General features: G+C 37.2%; 1 protein-coding gene across 1 annotated transcript; it reads left to right on the top strand.

The window, feature by feature from the left end:
* The first annotated feature begins 1,643 nt into the window (after nt 1-1,643).
* Nucleotides 1,644-15,508, top strand: C6H4orf36 (chromosome 6 C4orf36 homolog). Its single transcript, XM_043973524.1, has 5 exons — nt 1,644-1,779; nt 4,337-4,465; nt 9,025-9,179; nt 10,382-10,754; nt 15,205-15,508. The coding sequence occupies exons 2-4, from the start codon at nt 4,401-4,403 to the stop codon at nt 10,516-10,518; spliced, it is 357 nt and encodes a 118-aa protein (XP_043829459.1). The 5' UTR covers nt 1,644-1,779; nt 4,337-4,400; the 3' UTR covers nt 10,519-10,754; nt 15,205-15,508.
* The last annotated feature ends 6,449 nt before the right edge of the window (nt 15,509-21,957 follow it).

The raw sequence follows: 21,957 nt of genomic DNA, 5'->3' as shown, positions 1-21,957 counted from the left end.
CTGAGTTCAAATCCGACATCAGACACTTAACACTTACTAGCTGTGTGACTCTGGGCAAGTCACTTAACCCTAATTGCCTCACTAAAAAAAAAAAAAAAGAATATGATCTCCCGGGGCAGCTAGGAGGTCCAGTGGATAGAGTACCGGCCCTGGATTCAGGAGAACCTGAGTTCAAATCCAGAGTCAGACATGACATTAGCTGTGTGACCCTGTGCAACCAATTGCCTCACCAAAAAAAAAAAAAAAAAAGAATATGATCTCCCTGAGGGCAGGACCTGAGTTTGAGTATTTCCTTACATACTTACTTGTTTTTAAACTTTTTTTTTTTAACTTTTAAACTCCTTTTAAACTCTTTCAGCCTTAGTTTCCTCAACAACTTCATAATTTCTATTAGTTACCACCATTCACCTGGTTTCCAATGCCTGGCACAGTAAGTCCTGAATAAATGCTTGATTGACTGACTGACTTGGGTTTGTCTTTGACCTTTTCCTCTTCTCATATCCATTCAGTTCTATCAATTCCACCTCTAGAACATTTCTTTCCTTTCATATATCACATTCCACTTGATTTTGTGATTCTCCAGTGCTCTTGTTGGGTGAACTTCAACAGAGAGCCAGTTATTAAATTTGCAGTGTGAGTATTTGCAGCTCAAAAGTCCACAAATGCTACAAAACAGGGCTCAAATTATTTTCTGTTGATTGTCTAGACTTTAAAATGTTGTGGGAAATGATAATAGTGCATATTAATTTTTAAAATACTTTATTTTATTCTGAACTTGAAAAATAAAACAAGCATTTCTATAATATAGTAGAATAATACAAAAAAGATTATTATAAATTGAACTGCACATCAATTATGCAGATTAACTTTAAAGTGTGTTATGGCATACATTTGTTAAACTTTTACCAGGTCACTGCTATCTCTCCTAATGCCTTGGGATACTGCTGTGCACATAGAACTTTTAAAAATGTGTTGTATTTCTTTAACTTCCTTATTTGTTTTCTGTGTTGGGACTTCTCCCTCCCTCCAAATCATGTACTATTCTTTCTTGTAGCTTAAAATATGACCAGAAAGAAAATGGTACAAAATTATGACTTTCATTTTGAATGTCCAGGATTATTGATGCTAGCTGTTATGGAAATACAGAAAATTAAAAATTTAAAAAAAAAACAGAGGTGTCCACACTTTTTCTTTTTCTACATGTTTATTGATACTGTTCTTACCTTCATTTCTTAATATATCCCTCCTCACACCCTACCTACATCTATCATATTTAACAGTAAATGAAACATTTCACATACATAGCCCTCCACCTCTGCAAACAAAAAGAGAGCATAGAATTCACACGGTCCACCCATCTCCTTTTACATATGAAGAAACTGAGGTCAGTGACTCTACCAAAGAAAGTCGTGGAAGAACTGGGAATTTTAACTCAGATCCTGAGACTCCCAAGTTCTGAGCTCTTTCCATTGATCAACTACCGCTTGACATTGTAAGCTTTGGAGCCGGCTCTGGGGCACTGCCGGCCTGGCACTGCCCTCCGGGTACGGGGGTTGGCCACAAAGCCCCTTTATTGTGGGCCACCTGCGTCAGCGCCCGGGCAGGACCCCGGGCAGCAACTGCCGGGAGGAGCAGTCCCAGCAGAAGCTGTTCTGGGAGGGGAGCGGGTGCGTGGGCGCTGGGGCTGAACAGAGCCGGCCTGATGCCTCCGCCTGTCTGGCGCTGAGGACCGGGCCATCCATCCCCCTCGGAAGGAGACCTCCGAGAAGGCGAACATCGGTGAGGAAACTGGGAGAGGCTAGGCTGCCTCAGAGGGGTGTGTGTGTGTGTGTCTGTGTGTGTGAGTTTGTGTATGTGTGTGTTTACAAGTGCAGGGTAGGGGGGGGGAAGAAAGCCAGATCAGGGAACCGCTGGGTGTGGGGTGGGGGAGCAGAGGAAGGATGGGAGCCGGGAACAGGGGAAGAAGAGAGATAGGGTTGGATGAAATGCTGGGTGAATCCAGACCCACAGGTTTCAGGCGCTGTAAGGTCACAATTGCCTTTATTCAAAGGAATATCCTGCCTCCAAAACAAAACCAATTCAAGAAAACATCATTTAATAAATTCCCTTGGGAAAGTAGGAGGCTCGGTTCTAGAAAGTGTATCCCTTTAAAGTCAGATGGAGAGCAATGGGTAGAAATTGAACAGTTTTCTATGTATGGGAAAATTTCCTTAGAATCAGTTTTCACCAAAGTGAGATACACTGCTTTGGAAGGTACACGAGTGCTCTTCAAGAAAATCACACCATTTGTCTGAATGTTATAGAAAGCAAATACGACAAAACTGTTTAAAATTTGAGATTTGTGATTTTTCTAAATAGTCCAGTCTTTACATTAAGAAACAATATCGGGGGGCAGCTAGATGGCGCAGTGGATAGAGCACCGGCCCTGGAGTCAGGAGTACCTGAGTTCAGATCCGGCCTCAGACACTTAACACTTACTAGCTGTGTGACCCTGGGCAAGTCACTTAACCCCAATTGTCTCACTAAAAAAAAAAAACGAAACAATATCTTCTAGTTTACATTTGTATTTTATTTTTGAATGGGTTAGGGTGAAGAGAGAGAAAGGTAATCCCTGGAAAAGTCACATTCAATCTCTGGCAAACATCATCCTTGTCACAAACACAAGGTGGTAATGAAAATAGGCCTGTTAGGTGGCACAGTGGATAGATACCCAGCAGACCTGGATTCAAATCTGATCTCAGCTGTGTGACCCTAGGCAAGTCACTAACCCTGTTTGCCTCAGTTTCCTCATCTATAAAACAAGCTGGAGAAGGAAATGGCAAACTACTCCAGTATCTTTGCCAAGGAAACCCCAAATGGGGTCATGAGGAGACAGCTATGACTGAATGAAAATGGAAAATACTGGGCTAACCCTGTGAGAAAGCATCTGTAATATTTCAGGGTACTACATTTTAGGAAGGATGATAACAAATTAGAAGGGAGAGACCAGAATGTTGGGAGGACTGGAGACTGTGCTATACAAGGACCATTTGAAAACTGGAAATGTTTAGCCTGGAAAAGAGAAGATGGGGGCAGGTTCATCATTTTGACTGTCCTTGGGTATATGAAAGATTGTCATACAGAAAGAGGGATCAGATTTGTTCTGCATGACTCTAACAAGTTAAACTCAAGAGTTAGGTAGGGGCAGCTAGGTGGTGCAGTGGATAGAGCACTAGCCCTGGATTCAGGAGGACCTGAGTTCAAATCCAGCCTCAGACATTTAACAATTACTAGCTGTGTGACCCTGGGCAAGTCACTTAACCTCAATTGCCTCATGAAAAAAAAAAAGAGTATTGGGTAGATGAAGTTTTTCATGTAACATACACATCCAAAACTTAAGTGAATGTACTTGGAAGGTAAAGATGGGTCTTCAAGCTCCCAAGGTTTCAGGAATAGAAAGTTTTTGGTTTCTTCATCCTCCTCCCAATCCTCCCATTCAAGTCGTCTCCATTCAGCACTATTGGTCATTGTTTGGTTCTGTTCATATCTTTCAGCTACTGGCTCAATTATATCTGGAATTTTGGGTGGTTTTTGTGATCCAAGTAGGGTACTACATGAGAACTGCATGGACTGTCCTCTTTCATCTCCAAGGGTCAGGACCACAGCTCTTGTCACTAATCTCCCTTTATCTTCTTGAATCCCTCTATGCAGAAGAATGGGGTTCAGGATATGTCTTCAATTATGTTCCATAATGTAAATGGCAATTATGTTCAATATGTCAACAGCATCTTCAGATTCTCCTGGATCTGAAGGTCTTCAAGCAGATGGCCATTGCTCAACAATGTTGTGGAGGAGAAATAGGAGTGGGCTGGACAAAATGACTACTGATATCTTTTCTTATTTGGAGATTCTGAGATCAGGCAGCAAGTAAATCATAGTTTAATAATTCTAACAGGGTGCTATTGTTGTTGATTTATCCCTCCTCATCAACAGTGACATTCTGTTTGAGAGGAGGGAATGATTTAATTGGTAGCAAGAAAAAGATAATCGAGGGGCAGCTAGGTGGCACAGTGGATAAAGCACCAGCCCTGGATTCAGGAGTATCTGAGTTCAAATCTAGCCTCAGACACTTGACACTTATTAGCTGCCTAATAAACTGTGGGCAAGTCACTTAACCACCATTGCCCCGGGGGAAAAAAAAAAAAAGAGAATCAAGTAATATCCAGAGTAAACACTGAAAAGAGTAGAGGGGTAAGTTTTTCAAGGGTTTATTCTGAATGTTGTTGCTGGGTTTTGTTTGGAATAAATTTCAAATGAAAAACATTGGCATTAATCCTCCCTGCTGTGAACATTTCAGACAAAGGGTGACAAAAGAAGATCTTATTTTTACATCCAAAGAGGTCGAATTGTAATTATTCACTATGGCATACGGCTTGCCAAGAAAGCACACGGTGAAATCAATTCTGCATAGAAGTTGTTACAACGTGTAAGTACTGATAGAGAATGTATGATAAAAATTAAGTTTTTACAGCTATTCTTTTTTTTTTTTTTGGTGAGGCGACTGGGGTTAAGAGACTTGCCAGGGTCACACAGCTAGTCTCAAGTGTCTGAGGTCAGATTTGAACGCAGGTCTTCCTGAATCCAGGGTCAGTGCTCTATCCACTGTGCCACCTAGCTGCCCCTAAAAATAAAGTTTTTAAATACCCCCATCTTTCTAGTGGCATCTGATAGAACATTTCTCACATCTTAATCCATACCCACTGTAAAAAACAGGTTGCTGGTTTCTCCTTCATCTTGAAGAGGTAGGTTACTTTCACAGGCCACTGAAAATGTTCCAGTTGCCTTCTGTTATAGCCTATGATGGTGCCTCTAAACTATTTTTTGTTTGTGAGAACTAGCCTGTTCAAAGCCTGTAAAGACAGGACCTCAGGCCAGAAGGGGACTACTTTTCAAAGGAAGATATATCAAAAAGGAAGTAAAACCTCATGAACTCAATGATCTGGATTTTGATGAGTACCGTTAGGTGGTGTAATGGATAGATTGCTGGGCCTGAAATTAGGATTAATCTTCCTGAGTTCTACTATGGCCTCAGACACTTACTTAGCTCTGTGACCCTGAGCAAGTCACTTAATCCTGTTTGCCTCATTTTCCTCATCTGTAAAATGAGTTAGAGAAGGAAATGACAAAGCACTTCAATAATAGGGTCACAGAAAGTCAGACACGACTGAAACAACCAAACAACATAAAAAAAGCTGTGCCTTTCACAGTTCAGCACATGTCTTCATGACGTTCACTTTTGGGGATTATACAGATGTTGCACCTTGCCCATCATCCCTGTCATATGAAGACAAGCTCTAAAAGAATAGTATATGTAGCCACATGGTATACTGGTTTGTAATCTTTTTTTTTTCTCCATAACTCCTCTTAGCTAGTGCTCTCCCCATCCAGTTTATTTTCTTCACGACCATTATTCCTTCATCTGAGGGAGCTGCAAAAAGTTTCCCTTTACATAGTTTATACAGACTATTATAATGTTAGGATAAAGAAAGCTGATAAAGGTCTATAAGTTCGGAAACATTAATGAACTACATATTTATAGTTCATGAAAAAGAAAGAACAAAATAAAAAGAGTACAAATAAATTTAAAAATCCAAAGGACTATGTAGAGTTTGCAATCTTTGTGGATTTTCATATCCTATTTGCTTCATGTTTTTCTTCCATCTAATAACAATTCCATGATATATTTATATTTTAAATCAATTTAATTTTATTTGGAGGATTTAAACAATTGCCTTTGAAATGCACATTCTCTTGGGATGCCATGAAGCCACAACTTTAGAAAAATGTAGAGTAAGTCAGTATTTATGATAGTTTTCTTGAAGTTTGAGGTATGTATGGGTCTTAATTTGAATGACAGGTAAAATTTCATTGGAAAATTCATTATAATAGAAGGATTTCCATGATTTGGAGGCTGGCCCAATAGCAGTAGTGCTTTGTTGATCTGATTACAAGGCATTGTGTGATATTAATACCCAGTACACCCAGGGATCCAGAGTTAAGCAGAGCTTTTTGCCTTTGTTTATATTTATATGCCTTAGTTAATATTTCTATGGCACTTCAAGGTTTACAAAGCATTACAGATAAGAAAAATGAGGCTCAGAAAGATGAAGTGAGTCATCTCAACCCAATGTCAATGGGAGGATATGAGCACAGGCCTCCTGACTTCAAGTCCTCATCTCAAACCACTCATAAAAAAACTAAAACTTTAAAAATTGAAGATTTGGGGCGGGGCAGCTAGGTGGCACAGTGGATAAAGCACCAGCCCTGGATTCAGGAGGACCTGAGTTCAAATCTGGCCTCAGACACTTGACACTTATTAGCTATGTGACCCTGGGCAAGTCACTTAACCCTCATTGCCCCACCCCAAAAAACAAAACAAACAAAAAATTAAAGACTTGGGATGATGAAAAGGTGGATATGATAATTGCATAACATCTCCCTTTTTTTCTGTCAACTGGGTTCAAATCACTTCTTTCCTCCTGGGGAATCTAGAAAAGAGCTGGAGTGAGTCCTATAAACTAAGAATTTGATTTATAACAATATATAGTTTGTGCTAAGATTTTCCTTTTAATATTATAAAATGTCTTATATAATAAGTCCAGTATGCTCTTGAGAGTAGAATTTGTGTCAATGTTGAACTTTTCTCAGGTTTCTAGAAGAGGCTTTAGGCAATAAAAGTGTGACAACTGTCAAAATTAACCTAGATCCTTTTCTGACACAAATGTTATAAATGTATTTATTAAGTTATAGTTATATGATTGTGATGAAATACTATTGTGCTGTAAGAGACTATGAAGGGGACAGTTTCAGAAGACTGGGAAGAAATTATTAACTGATGCAAAGTGAAGTGAACAGAACCAGGGGAACAATGTATACAGTAACAGCAATACTGTAGCAATAATCAACTGTGAAAGACTTAGCAACTCTGATCATTACAATGATCCATGATGATTCCAATTCCAAAGGACTCAATAATGAAGAATTCTATCCATTTCCAGGGGACTCTAAATGCAGGTTGAAACTTTTTTTCTCACAATATGGCTAATGTGGAAATGTGTTTTGCATAACTTCGTGTGTGTGTGTGTGTGTGTGTGTGTGTGTAAAACAGGTATATTTTTTGCCTTCTCAATGGGTGGGTGAGGGGTAAAGGGAAGGAGAGAATTTAGAATTAAAAATATATATATTTTGGGGGCAGCTAGCTGGCATAGTGGATAGAGCACCAGCCCTGGAGTCAGGAGGACCTGAGTTCAAATCTGGCCTCAGACATTTAACACTTACTAGCTGTGTGACCCTGGGCAAGTCACTTAACCCCAATTGCCTCCCTAAAAAATATATATATATATATATTTTTGGGGGGGGGGCAGCTAGGTGGCGCAGTGGATAGAGTACCGGCCCTGGAGTCAGGAGTACCTGAGTTCAAATCCGGCCTCAGACACTTAACACTTACTAGCTGTGTGACTCTGGGCAAGTCACTTAACCCCAATTGCCTCACTAAAAAAACAAAAACAAAACAAAATTTAAAAAAACCCCAAAATATATATTTTTAAATTTAAAAACTAAATGTATGTATTATATCCTTTTTCCAGTATAACATTAAAGGCTCCATAGGCTTGTTAATAGTCTATCTTTGGAATTGTTTTTTGGAGTAAAATGGCCTTATTTCTGACCAGTTGGTTAACTAGCAGGTTCTTAAACACTGTGGGGAAAATATGACTAACTCTGTGGAGCTGGTATTGCAGATATAATTTTCTTATGATATCCAAAAAAATAGTGCAATATGTATAAAATGTTAAATGTGGGTCTTCTTTCTTGACATTTTTAGTAACATCCATCTGGTTTATCAAGGCACCGTATTCTGGGGTGGGACCAATGGTGTGGGACTCAAAAGTACAGAGCAACCTGGAGTTTTCCATGGCATTATCTGAGATAGCTCAGGGTACAATATTATTAGCTGAGAATTTGGTTAAATAGAAGTTGAAAATTTGGAACCCCCAAAGAGAGTTCATAAAGGATCAAAGGGCGAAGAGCAGATCTGTACATTGTCAAGGAGGTTTTCAACAAGGACCAAGAAAAGCTGATGTCTTGGATAGACTACAGAAAGTAAGAACTGATATCTAGATGGGGGCAACCAGTTTAATGAAGAGCCTTGAGTACTCGTCATATAAGGATCAGTCGAAGAAACTAAGGATGGTTAACTTGGAAAATAAAAGTTTGGGGGAGGACATGATAGTCCTATTGTGAAAGAAGGATTAAGACCTGTTCTCCTTGATCCAGAAGGCCCAATTAGGATCTCAGGGTAGAAATTGCAAAGAGACAAACTTGGGCTTGATGTCAGGAAATGCTTCCAAATAATTAGAACTAACCAAAAAGTGGATGAGCTGCCTGGGGAGGAGGTAGTGTGACCCCTTTACTTAAGGGGTTTTCAACAAAACCAGATAGGTGTTATAGAGTTAGGTGTGTTATAGAGGATTCTTTGTCAGGTATGAATTAGAATAGATGGTAACCTAGGTCCCTTCCATCTATGAAATCCCATAATTCTATGATATAAGGTTGGTGATCATTCAAAAGCAATGTTAAAACAAAACAAAACAAAAAACCATGGTAGGCACCTGAAGCCAATTGGTTTTGTTTTCTATTTATCCATGAATTACAGGGGCAAAGGGGGCATGTACTTAAGCTTAGTGAAGCTGTTGGGCAGCAGAAAAATAATTCTTTGCAAGGGCAGAGACAGTCTCCCTGTCCCCCCCCTCAACCCCCACCCCAAATCTCATTACAATAAGAGCCTGCTCATTCCAGTATTCTCCTGACTGAGCAGTATACAGATGCATTTCTATGTTATTATTGCACATAGGATGTCCTCTACTAACCAGATTAGCAGCCTTGGGGAGTCAAACAATCGCCTGAATGGAGAGCATCTATTTTATTGTAGCTTTCTATATGTTTGTGTGTTGACTAATTCACAGTATCTACTTATTTCTGTCACAGTCAAGAGCCCTGGGAGCTAGCTTTGCTTACAAAGGCCTTGTACAACAACATTGCAAATATTGGAGTGCCTCTTTTTGAAGATATTATTTATGGCAGTCCTTTTAAAATGAATCCTGGAAAAAAAACTGAAGATGTACTACTCCCCACAGCAGAAAGTAAGCTCCCTAAGTACTTCTTAATTGTAAATGTCACATTTTTCTTGTTGGTTAAAATGTCTTTAACTTAATCCAGATATCCTCTAATAGAAATGACCAAATGGATTCACATTCATAGACACACTCTCCTGTTTTCTGGCTCAGAGCCCAGCACATAGCAGTAGCTCAATGATGAAGATGAAGCACCTTTATATTAAGTATTTAGGATGTGATTGGCTAAGAGTCAAACCAAAAAAAAAATTGATTTTATATCAACTTATACTTGATGGAAAAAGTCAATCAAACCATGTGGTGTCTATTTCCTATTGATCATATCTGTCCCCTTCTCTCTACTCACACAATCTGGTTGTCTCTCCACACGTCATGTAGACAATTGCAGTTACCTTCTAATTGGTTTCCCTGCTTCAATTCCTCTCTCCTCTCCAATATTCTCCATACAGCTCCTGGTTATCTCCATATCTCCTGGATATTCTCCATACACTCACCAAATTATTATTATTCCAAAAGGTCAAGTCTGGTCATGCCATACCACTCCACTGCTTCATAAATCCTGGGAGCTTTCTATTGCCACTGGGACCAAGTACAAACTTCATTATTCAGCATTTAAAACCCTTTTCATCCTTGCTTCTACCAACCTTTCCAGGCTTTTTACACATTATTCCCCTTCATATTCTCCTCAATCCAACCAGATTGTTACAAAAAGTTCAATTTTTTGTCTCCTTTGCTTCTCTTTTCCTTCTTTCTTTCTTTCTTTCTTTCTTTCTTTCTTTCTTTCTTTCTTTCTTTCTTTCTTTCTTTCTTTCTTTCTTTCTTTCTTTCTTTCTTTCTTTTTTTTCAGGACAATGAGGATTTGAACTCTGGTCCTCCTGAATCCAGGGCTGGTGCTTTACCCACTGCAGCACCACCTAGCTGCCTTTCCTTTGCTTCTTAGAATCTTGAGCTTCCTTCAAAATTCAGCTCAAGTGCAGATTTTGCTAATCCCTTCAGCTGTGAGTGCCTCATCCTTCCCCAAATTACCTTGTATATATTTAACATGTATTCATACACATATCTGTGTGTATGTGTTCTATCTAATTAATTTATAAGCTCCTTCACATTAGGAACTGTTGTTTCTCTCTTTGTATGACCAACAAACATCTTGTCCAGTGCTGGGTATAGAGTAGTCACTTAATAAATACTTGATGTTTTGGTTTTTATCTTAGCAATAGAAGCTGAAAGGGCGTATGAACTGAAGCACTTAAATGAAATTGAACTTCAGAAAAAGGCAGCAGAGCACGTTCAGTCTTTGCTAAAAGACAAGAAAATTGGCTTAAGAAGACCTCTTCCACCCAAGAAGTGAAGATCATTTTACTGTTTAGAGGCACGCTCGTTTGTCTCCCTCTCCGAAGGGGATGAGGGGCTTCCAGACCATTCACCTTATAATACACCACTCGGTGCAGACAGTAATCAAAAATGAACACTATCTTGGTTGGGTGAATGAGCTCCCCTGAAGATATTTCATCTGGTGACCATTTAATGCACAGTCTGCACCATCCCCTGTTGCATCTTTTCCTTGGGCTCTCAGCCTTCAACACTGTAAGTTGTGAGAAAAACAGCATTAGTTGAAACAATTGTACATATACATTAGTGATTGTTTAATTGTAGTAGCCCAGCAAGTGGTAGAGTATAATAGAGTTCTGGCCTTAGAGTGTTGAGTGAGTCTGGCCAAACCATGAAAATTCCCAACTGCAGGCAAAGGCCTGTCTGCATCAGTGCAGGGAGTTTCTTCCCTGAGAGTTTTCTACAATTCACAGGTCTGGTTGGTTGGTTTTTTGGTGGCAATCCAGGTTAAGTGCCTTGCCCAGGGTCACACAGCTAGTAAGTATCTGAGGCCAAATTTGAACTCAGGCCCTCCTGACTCCAGGACCAGCACTCTAAACACTATGTCACCTAGCTGCCCACACAAGTCTGTTGTTGTTGTTGTTGTTGTTGTTTTAAGCAGAAAAGATAGAAGTGAAGGATATCTGGAGATAACTCTGAGGTTGAGAGTTTGTCCTTTGTTCACATAGTTCTGGAAAAGGGATTCCAATCTAAGAAACACTAAAAAGTTCTGGTAGCAAAATGAAAGTGAATGAAACAATTTTAAAATATAAAACATTTAATTTGGCTTGTGATAATTTAATATGTGAATTTTATTGTCATTGAAAACATGGAAGGGAAAAAAATGAAAGAAATTTTTATTATTTAAAAACAGTTCTTGGGTTTATGTGTGTGTCTATAAATGTATATATATTATATATGTACACAGATAGGTGGATGGATACTGTAGTAACAAAATTGCTCAGTCATTGTCCCCTTCTACACTTTTTTTGTTTTCTTCTGTGCATTTTTAAAACATTTTTTGCAGTCAATCAGAGTTAGGTGACTTTGCCAGGGTCACACAACTAATAAAGTGTCCAAGGCCAGATTTGAACTCAGGTTTTCCTGACTTCAGGGCTGGTGCTCTATCTACCATGCCACCTAGCTGCTCCCCCCTTCTGTGCATTTTAAAATTTTTGTTTAATTAATGCAGTTTTGAATTTTTAGCATGTATGTTACTAATTAGACAATTGGGCTCACAACCTAGAAGCCATCCTGGGTGTCTCATTATCTCACTCCCCATATCCTACCTGCTGCTAAGACCTGTGGATTTTATTTCTGTAACGTCTCTCCAATATGATGTCCCCTTGTCTCCTGTCATTGCCCTGACCCAAGGGAAGGCCATGCTGGACTATTACAATGGCCTACTGGTGGGTCAGCTTGCTTCAGGGTTCTTCCTCCAATTTATCTTCCACTCTAATGGCAGAGTGAGTTTCCTCAAGTCCAGGTCCGACTATGCCTCCTTCCTTCTCAAAAAATGCCAGTGATTCCCTATTGCCTCCAGGATCAAATACAAAATCCTCTGTTGGCATTCAAAGCCCTTTACTAAGTAGCCCCCTCCTACCTCTCCAGTCTTCTTACCCCTTACTCCCCACCACTTACTCTTCTATCCAGTGACACTTCCCTCCTTGCTATTTCCCAAATAAGACCCTCCATCTCTTGGCTCGGGGCATTTTCTTTTTTTTTTTTTAAGACAATTGGGGTTAAGTGACTTGCCCAGGGTCACACAGCTAGTAAGTGTTAGTTCTGGGCATTTTCTCTGGCTGTCCCATATGGCTGGAACATTTTCCCTATTCATTTCTGACTCCTGGATTCCCTGACTTCCTTTAAGTCCCAATTTAAATCCCATCTTCTACTGGAAACATGTTCCAATGGTTCTTAATTCTAGAGCCTTCTTTTTGTTAATTATTGCCTGTTTGTAGTTTGTATGTATTTGTTTGCCTGTTGTCTCTGCCATTAGACTGTGAGCCTTTTTGTAGCCTCAGCACTTAGCACAGTGTTTAGCACTTAGTAGGCACTTGATAAATGTTTATTGACTTTATCTCCCTGGGCAAATCACTTAACCTTTCGGTGTCCTGGGTGACTGACCATCTAAGTCTATAAATTGCATAAAAGGTATCCATAATCTTTATTAGTACAGGAAGCAGGACCTAATTCCCTAAAAGTTAAAATGGACCAAATAAAAGCTAATGATTCTAGGAGACAAAAAAAAATTATTAAAAGAAAGTCCAGGGGGCAGCTAGGTGGTGCAGTGGATAGAGCACTGGCCCTGGATTCAGGAGTACCTGGATTCAAATCCAGCCTCTGACACTTGGCACTTACAAGCTGTGTGACCTTGGGCAAGTCACTTAACCCTCATTGCCCAAACCAAAAAAGAAAAAAAAAAAAAAGAAAGTCCAGGCGGCAGTTAGGTGGCACAGTGGATAAAGCACTGGCCCTGGATTAAGGAGGACCTGAGTTCAAATCCAGCTTCAGACACTTGACACTTACTAGCTGTGTGACCCTGGGCAAGTCATTTAACCCTCATTACCCTGCAAAAAAACAAAAACAAAAAGTCCAAATTTGAAAAAATAGAAGAAAATGGAATGTACTTAAATTCAAAAATAATTATCCCAGAAAATAGATTGAGAGATAATGAGAATCATTGGTTACTGACATTTGGGGGTTTCTTTCAGAAGGTGATTGGTAGATTTTAATCTGTTTTTACATTGTTCTCTTGTTTTAATCAAAGAACACAATGTAAAAATAGAAGAATCCACTAATCACCTCCTAAAAGAAATCTCATACCCAAAATCCAGAGCTTCAGATAAGAGAGGAAAAAATGCAGTAAGGACCAAAAAGAGGGAACTCAAATATCAAGGAACCACAAGAAGGAATTACACAAAACTTTATCAATTACCCTACAGAGGAGTAGCATATATAGAATGAGATATATCAAAAGACAAAAGATAGAGGTCTACAACCAAAAATAACTTACTCAGAAAAAAAACACCCACCAATATTAGGCCTATAGCCCAAAGAGATCAAAGAAAGAAGAAAAAAAGTCCTATATGAAAAAAAATATTTGGATACCGTAGGGGCCAAACTTAATATGGAGAGAGTTAATTGGGTGGCTTGCCATAATATTGGGGCTCAGAAAATGAGGGACCTCTAGGTTCAAAGTTTCCTCCCCTCTGAACTTCCCTTTTTAGTTATTTCTCCCAGGCCAATAAGAAAAGAGCTTAACAGTCTCTTTTCCACAAACAAATTAGGTTTTATTTAATGGGAATAAAATACACAGCAAAGGTGAAATTAATAAAGTCAAGGACAAGGGAATAAGGAAAAAGGAAAATGGATACTCCCCCTAACTCTAACAAAAGCCTATACAATCCCCAAACTTGCTTCCAGCTCAGCTAATTCAAAGGGCTGGATTTAACTCACCACCAGGGGTCCATAATTTCTATGGCAGCTAGTCCACTCCTAAACTCCTTCAAGGCCAGAAAGCGAGTGAGAGAGAGTGTTACTTCCTGTTGGGGTCCCCTTTTCTACCTTTTTCTCCCTCCCCCAAAGGGGAAGTCCTTCAAGTAGTGTGTTGATGATGTAGTCCAAAGCCTCTGAGGACACTCCTTCTCAGGGTTGGCCAAATTAAGCTACCTCTAACAGGGCAGGCCAGTTGTGGCTAAAATCTAATCACCTTTAAGTGGGTACTTAGTAGTTTCTCATTCACACCCAATTCAAACACTACTAAGTCAATCAAGTCAGACCCCTGGGTATCTCCCAAATTCCATTATTTTACCACAATACTAAAAGGATACCCATCAATTAGGGAATGACAACATATCATGATATGCAATGAAATGGAATCTATCACACTATTTGTATAAGAAAAAAGGAAAAAGATGATTTCAAGGAGACATGACTGATGAACTGATTCAGAGTGAAATGAGCAGAACCAAAGGAACAATTTAAATTATAACATTATTATTATTTGAATGAACAATTTTGAAAGATCTAGTAAATCAGAGAATTATATAAGCCATAACTTGTAGTGTTGTGATTATGATCACCCATAATTTCAGAGGACTGAGAAAGAAGAATCAATCCACCTCCATAGTGCAGAATAAAAAATGCATCTTTAGAGGAGGCAACCAATATGGGAATATGTTCCAATTGTGTTTATGTAATATTGAGTTTCTGTAATTTTTTCAGGGAATGAGGAGAGGGAAGAGGAGGAAAAAAGCTTGATAATTGAAAAATAATTTAAAAAATTTTTTAAACCAATTCCCAAAGATTTAGCTTACGCAGCCACAAACTAGACCAATGTTAACCACACATGTCTTATTCCCTAACTCCGTAATTCTAATTTACAAAGTTTGTTGAGATTGGTGGGTAGCCCAGTGGTATGAATTAACTTGCTTCCCACCGAAGTTATATCTTTTGTAAATGAATAAAGTAGGTGTACACAACAACATGCTTTCCTTTTTTATTTTTTTTAAAGGCAACATATCTTTATGATTTTAACTTTTGTCCAGAGGAAGTGTGATTTTAGTTATTCTCTTACTTATATTTAATGTTAAGTCCTTTATTTTTATGATTGGAAAGTGTATCTCACATATTCACAATGTTCTAATTCTCTTTTTTCCCTCAGACATCCTTTATATGGCACATAAATGAAAATAAAACGAATAAAGAAGAATTCTGCTCGTGAAGCACTGTATGAAGGTGCCATATCCACCATAACCTAGTTATTCTGTGGCAGAATCACATTTACTGGAAAGATAGTGGTCATACCGTGATCACACATTGATCTCAAGCAGCTCAAGACAGGTGGTTAGAGTGAGTTAATACATAATTTCTCATGTATTGGTTTCCTGCTAGGAGTTTAGCAACACAGATGAAGCAGTTGTGTCACATTTTTAATTAAGGAATTTAGAATTTAGTTCCCTGTATTTTCCCTTGTAAAATTCCTGGAGAATTTTTTCCTTTAAGAAAAAAAAAGAGGTTAAAATGAAGATGCCTTGGAAAAACTAAAAAATGTGTATTTATAATAATTTTTAACCCAACAAAATGTGAGTAAAAGAAAAATAAAACAAACAAAATCACAAACACATACTTAGCTGTCTTAAGTAGTTTGGTGATACATTTGCAGTTAGAGTAAATTACTTAGGCAAATTTTCATGATTCAACATTCTTGAACATAGCTTCCAAGCACAGGGCTTTGAAGTTGAATACTCAAAATGACTAGACTCACTCTATCCTCCCATGAAAGGGAAATCTACTCTACAATAAGATATTTGCCTACAGCTCAGGGCATGGACCAAGTTTTTTGAGTGCTAGTCTGTGGGTCTCTAAGACCTACTCAATTTTTTTACCTCCTCTCATTTTCTTCATTTTACTATTCTTTCCTACTGTTTTTTGTACCAATTTATGTGAGTTTGACCTTCATCTAAACTGTTTCCATGATTGATATATAACTGGTGTGGTAACATGTCAATAACAATGTGAGGATTGGTCTATTGCTGGGCTCTAGATCACAGAAGTGATCTGTATTTGCCCACTGATCAGCTACATTTAGGGTTAGGAATACAAGGTTAGCAGACTATCAGATTAGCAAAAATTCATTTAATCCAGGTGTGTAAAGTTGTCAAACTTGACTAATTACAGTGTCCTTGTGATTAATAAGGGGAATCACTGTCCAGACCACAGGCAGGGGCAGCTAGGTGGCACAGTGAATAGAGCACCGGCCCTGGAGTCAGGAGTACCTGAGTTCAAATCTGGCCTCAGACACTTAGCACTTACTAGCTGTGTGACCCTGGGCAAGTCACTTAACCCCAATGCCTCACTAAAAAAAAAAACAGACCACAGGCAGAGTGACTTCTCCTAAGGTTCCCCTCCCATTCAGTCTATGTGAATCTAACCAGCATCAACAATCATAAAAAAGGGCAGAGAGACCCAAGAGATCTGGATTTTCTGTATTTCTGAGACACCCATGGGACTGAAGGGTGAAGATACCACACAAACTTAAATGTCTGTAAGTAATAAACTGCCTGATTTTTAATCCTTTGAGTGCTTGCGTTCCTTCTCAGTACCTCCTCACTCATGACCCCCTCAGGATCATTGAAAATGTTGGGGGGAAGGGCATCTATTGAAGTAGCAACCACATTTTATTGTCGAGCCTTAGTTCTATGCTATTAACAGTTTTAATGAATAGCAAAGACAATTTTTGCGTGTACTATATTTTTCTATAAATATATAATATGTAAATATACAATAAATATATCATAAATTTATAGAAATATAATATATAATTATATTATAGATTTATTCTATACATAAATATTGAAATATGTTTTGTTTGCTATCATATAATATACTTTATATATTTGTATTATGTATTTGTATTCAGTATATTATAAATATATAGATGCATAGTATAACAACATAATACTATACATCTATACATTTATATGTATTATATATTATAATAAAATATTGTATATTGTATAAATGTGATATAAAATGTATGACTAAATATATGATTTAAATATTTATACATTATGTATTTTGTGTGTACTATATTTTTATATTTGTGTAGCCTATGTTTTAGACTGTGATGATAATAATTTTGGTTTGGGTTTTTAAGCACAAAGTTTACCTAATCCTCAACTCACTGAATAGGCCTATACCATTTCTCTTTGAGCTCAATGTCTGCGATCTGTCCAAACATGGGGAATGGTTGAATCAGCCAATAATGAGTTATTTCTTATAAAAATATTTTCTAAGCTAAAGCCCATAAATTTAATCTATATTTCATAATATTGCTACTTCACTTGTTTTTAATAATTATTTTTTCAAATCTTACAAATATTTCCCTTAAAAACTGAACTTTGATAAGAAATGTGTTTAGCCAGGGCACACATATTACCCTTCCCTTTATTTAATTATATTTCACAGTGCCTGGAATATAGTAGGTGTTTAATCAATACTTGTTAATTTGACTACATCATCATCATATATAGCATTATAAACTCTTCTGCAATACTGTACAACTTTGGCTCCCGTATTTAGAACATTTAAACCAAATCCTTTAAGAATAATAACTGTCTTTTTTCCCAATTCTAAGCCTTTCATTGTCCCCTCTGAAATTCCTGTTTCTTAACAGGAATTCCATTTTCATTTTACACCTCTTCCTTTCATGTTCCTTCATTCTTCTAGAACTCACAGAGATTTGACTTCCTACAGATATTCCTGTGTTCCTGGGAACCCCCTTTAGCACTTGCTATGCTTTCTCTCATGTCCCCTGACATACGGATCTTGAAGAGGCTTGGGAATGCTCTTTTGTTCTCCAGTGCCACTTCTGACATTTCCTTTCCCACAATCACTTAGCAACCTTTCTATTGGAAGCGCTTCAATTTAAATTTATCACCTGAACCTGACTATTATCTACTAGTTTCCATGTCATTCTTCTTCCTGCCGAATCATGATTCATAGTCTTCTTCTCCACCCCATTTCCTGGTAAGGAACTCCCAATTCCTCATTCTCTTCAACAACCATGACCAACTCCATTCCACCTAAGCTACATATAGGGATCTAGGGATTGCACCCTTGATCATCCAATAAGTTTCTACCTCTATGATAAAGAAAAAAACCACAACACCTCTAAGATCCCTTTATCAGATCATAAACTCCTACTATAACCTTTTTATCTAGACTTTATTCTTTCATAACCTATTATTCATCCTCACTAGGATCTCTAATCACTCTACCCCCTCAGTACTCTTCCCGTCACTTCTACTCCAACTTCCCTTTCTTCCCTGCCAAATTGCAACCTTATAAATAACCAGATCAATTCTATATGCTAATAATATTATATTAAGATTAATAATTTTAAAAGATTTAAGAAGTCTGATCCACTAAATGATCAGCCATGACTTCAAAGACTGATAAAGAAAAATGCTACTGATTTCATGAAAGAAAAATTTCTTACAGAGTAAGAAATTCATTTTTGGAGGTGACCAATATGTGCTTATGTAATATAAAAGTTCCACATTGCTTCTCTGCCCTCAGTGGATGGTTGGAATCAAGAGGGGGGGAAAATGAATGATTGGTAATGGAAAAATAGTTTGAATTCTCTTAATTTAAAAAAATCACTTTAGTTTCCAAAATTTTGGCTTAAGCAGCTTAAAGAAAACCATTGTTATCTACACATATCATGTTTCAGTTCCTAACTCTACAATTTAAAAAAATTACACAAGATTTAGCAAATATCACTAATAAATAGAAATCTTGTAATTTTATATTATAAAAGGCAAAAACTAAAAACTTTTAACAAAGAATAACCCTGCAAAATGAAATATATCCTATAAAATGGAAATGGATTTTTAATGAAATAGAGGACTTCCAAGCATTTCTGATGAAAAGATCAGAGTTGAATAAAAATTTTGAAATGTAAACTGCTGTCAAGAGAAATCTAGAAAGGTAAAAGAATTTAAGCAAATGGAAGGGACTTATACAATGATATAGCTGTATTATAATAAAGGAGAATAAAGTATCCTTTCTGAACTTTAATACCTTAAAGGAATATAGAGAGAATAAGACAAGCAGAGGATATAGGAATTGATATTTTCTGTGTTGATGGTTTTAAGAGAGAAGGAAGGAAAAGGAATGTTCTATGGCAGAAAGGAAGAAAAAGGGGGAGCTTGCTATTTCTCATAATCAGGTCCACAAGAAGAGTTTGTGGGTATAAAAGAAGAGATGCAGGGAACAGGCACTATATGAACTTCTTATTTGAACAAGGCAAGTAGGGTTGAACACACAATTATAGAAGTACATTAAATTCAACTGGAAAACATGAGAACAAGAGTAGAGGGCAGTGTTTAAGCAGAAGGATAGCATCAGGGAGGGAATAGTCATGAGCAACATGAATTCCAACTTTAGAAAGTATCATAATAGGTAGAACTCAAGAAAAAAGGTACATGAACTAATTTTAATCTGGGAAGGGGGAAGAAAGGATGAAAAGAAGAATATAAGCAGATCACACAGATTATAGATCACTAACTAGTATTTGTCAAAGTCCTCTTTCATAACTATTTTCATCATAAAATGGGAGAAGTGATAAGGAGGAAAATTTCAAAAGAGTAGGAATGGAGGTAAATAAATAATTAACAAAAAAACCCCATGAATGTGAATGGGATGAACACACCCAGAAAACAGAAGAAGATAGCAAAATGTATTTGGAAACAATTTAATTATATATGTATACATGTATTTTTGATACATGTGTATTTTTTAAAATATACTTGAAACATAAAGATTTAAACAAATCAAAATTAGAGAAAAGGTGGTGGTGTTGTCCAGTTGTGTCCAACTCTGTTATCCTATTGACCATAATATATCTTCTATCCTCCACTATCAAAACAGTAGAGAATAGTAATCATGAGCTCAGATAAACAATATATTTATATGTGGTTAAAAGAGGTAAGTAGTGAAATTTAATGATACTTAATGATACATTAACAATGAAGTAATTTCAATACTATAACAATCACACACACAAATGCACATATGGGCATCTAAGTACCCAAAGAAAAAGTTAACCAAATAATAGTGATAGACAGCAAAATGATAACAATTGAAGAGCTGAATATACCTCTTTCAAACTTAGACAAATTTAGCAAAATATTGAAAAAGAAAAATGTTAAGTCCATGAATGAAATTTTAGAAAAGTTAGAGATGGCAGCTCTCTGGAGATTACTGATTAGAAATTGAAAGGAGCATACATATTCTCAGATGTACCTAGCACACTTACAAGAACTGACTGCCATGTATTAGAACATAAAAACTTTAGTAATAAATGCAGAAAATCAGAGATATTAAGCATATCCTTTATTGACCATAATGCAATTAAAATTATAGTCAATAAAATGCCTTTGAAGAAGAAATCAAACCATTGGAGACTAAATAAGTTAATACTAAAATGCAGGTAGGTCAAAGAACATATTAGAAACAACAGATAATTTCATTTAAAAAAAATGGCCAGAATGAAAAAAACAGGCTAAAACTTTTGGAATTTAGACAAAGCAGACCTGAAGGGAAATTTTATATCTCTAAACATTTTCATCAACAAAAGAACAAACAGGACAGTTTAATTATGCATACAACAACAACAACAACAAAAACCTAGAAAAAAAATTTTAAACCCAATTAACCACCAAAATAGCAATTCTTAAAAATCAAAGAGATCAATAAACCTGAAGGCCAATAAATAAACAAGGTTTTAAAAAATTAATATGATAAGCAATTGGATTTTTTAAGAAAATCAATTTGATAATAGCAAAAATGAAAATTCATAACATGAGGAAGGAAAAAAATTATTAGGAACTATTTTGCACAAGCATATGCCAAAATAAATAAAAACTTTAAATAAAATTGATGAATCTTTACAGAAATGTGAAAATACCAATACTAATTGAATGAGAAAGAAAATGAAAATAACCCAGCATAAGGAAAAGAACAAGTAGCTAGGTGGCGCAGTGGATAAAGCACCAGCCCTGGATTCAGGAGGACCTGAATTCAAATCCACCCTCAGACATTTGACACTTACTAGCTGTGTGACCCTGGACAAGTCACTTAACCCTCATTGCCCTGCAAAAAGAAAGAAAGAAAAAAGGAAGGAAGGAAGGAAAGAAAGAGGACAACCAAAACTTTCTTTAGTTTGTACATGCACAGTTAATTTTTTAAATGCAAATTTAATATTTTTTTTTCCAGGGCAGTGGAAGTTAGGGGGTGGAGTTGATCTCCCCACAATCACCAGTCCAGTTGTTTCAATCACAGAAATATTGAGGTGTTAACATGTTAAAGTAAAAGGTATCTTTACTCCCTGTAGTTCTTAAAGATGCATCTTGCCATTGGTTCACAAAAGAATGGCCATGCATTAGGTTGCTTTTTATTAGCCAAACTGGAGCCCCAGAGACAGAGAAGATAGTTGAATTCAGAAAGCAAGCATCTTTATGATGTTTGATCCTTTAGCCTATAAAAGAGGTTTTACCAACTGGAGAGAAGTAGATTAAGGGGAGGCAGCTCAAACAGCTCTAACAGTAGATCCAAGAAACACTTAATCCTAATAATCAGTTCAGCTGTGAAGAGGAATAGGTGAAGAAAGCCCAGTTAAGTGACCTGTCCAACAGAGATGCTATGCTCAGCTAGGAGCAGCATGAGAATACCATGAGAAAACAAAAGTCCTTTGGGCTCTATAGTGTTGAAAGCATGAATTGCCTTGGCCATATGCATTCACTATTTGTGTGCCTAACAGCCAGTGTAATCCCATTTTTCTGCTTCTTCTTTCCACTGATTTTGTTTTGGAGAATGTGCCCCTGATGTATGAGAGAAATATTTCATGGTT

Source organism: Dromiciops gliroides, chromosome 6, assembly GCF_019393635.1.
Source record: "Dromiciops gliroides isolate mDroGli1 chromosome 6, mDroGli1.pri, whole genome shotgun sequence".
NCBI classification, from domain to species: Eukaryota; Metazoa; Chordata; class Mammalia; order Microbiotheria; family Microbiotheriidae; genus Dromiciops; species Dromiciops gliroides.
Note: the sequence above shows the minus strand (reverse complement) of the source record. Positions and strands in the feature narration are given on the sequence as shown.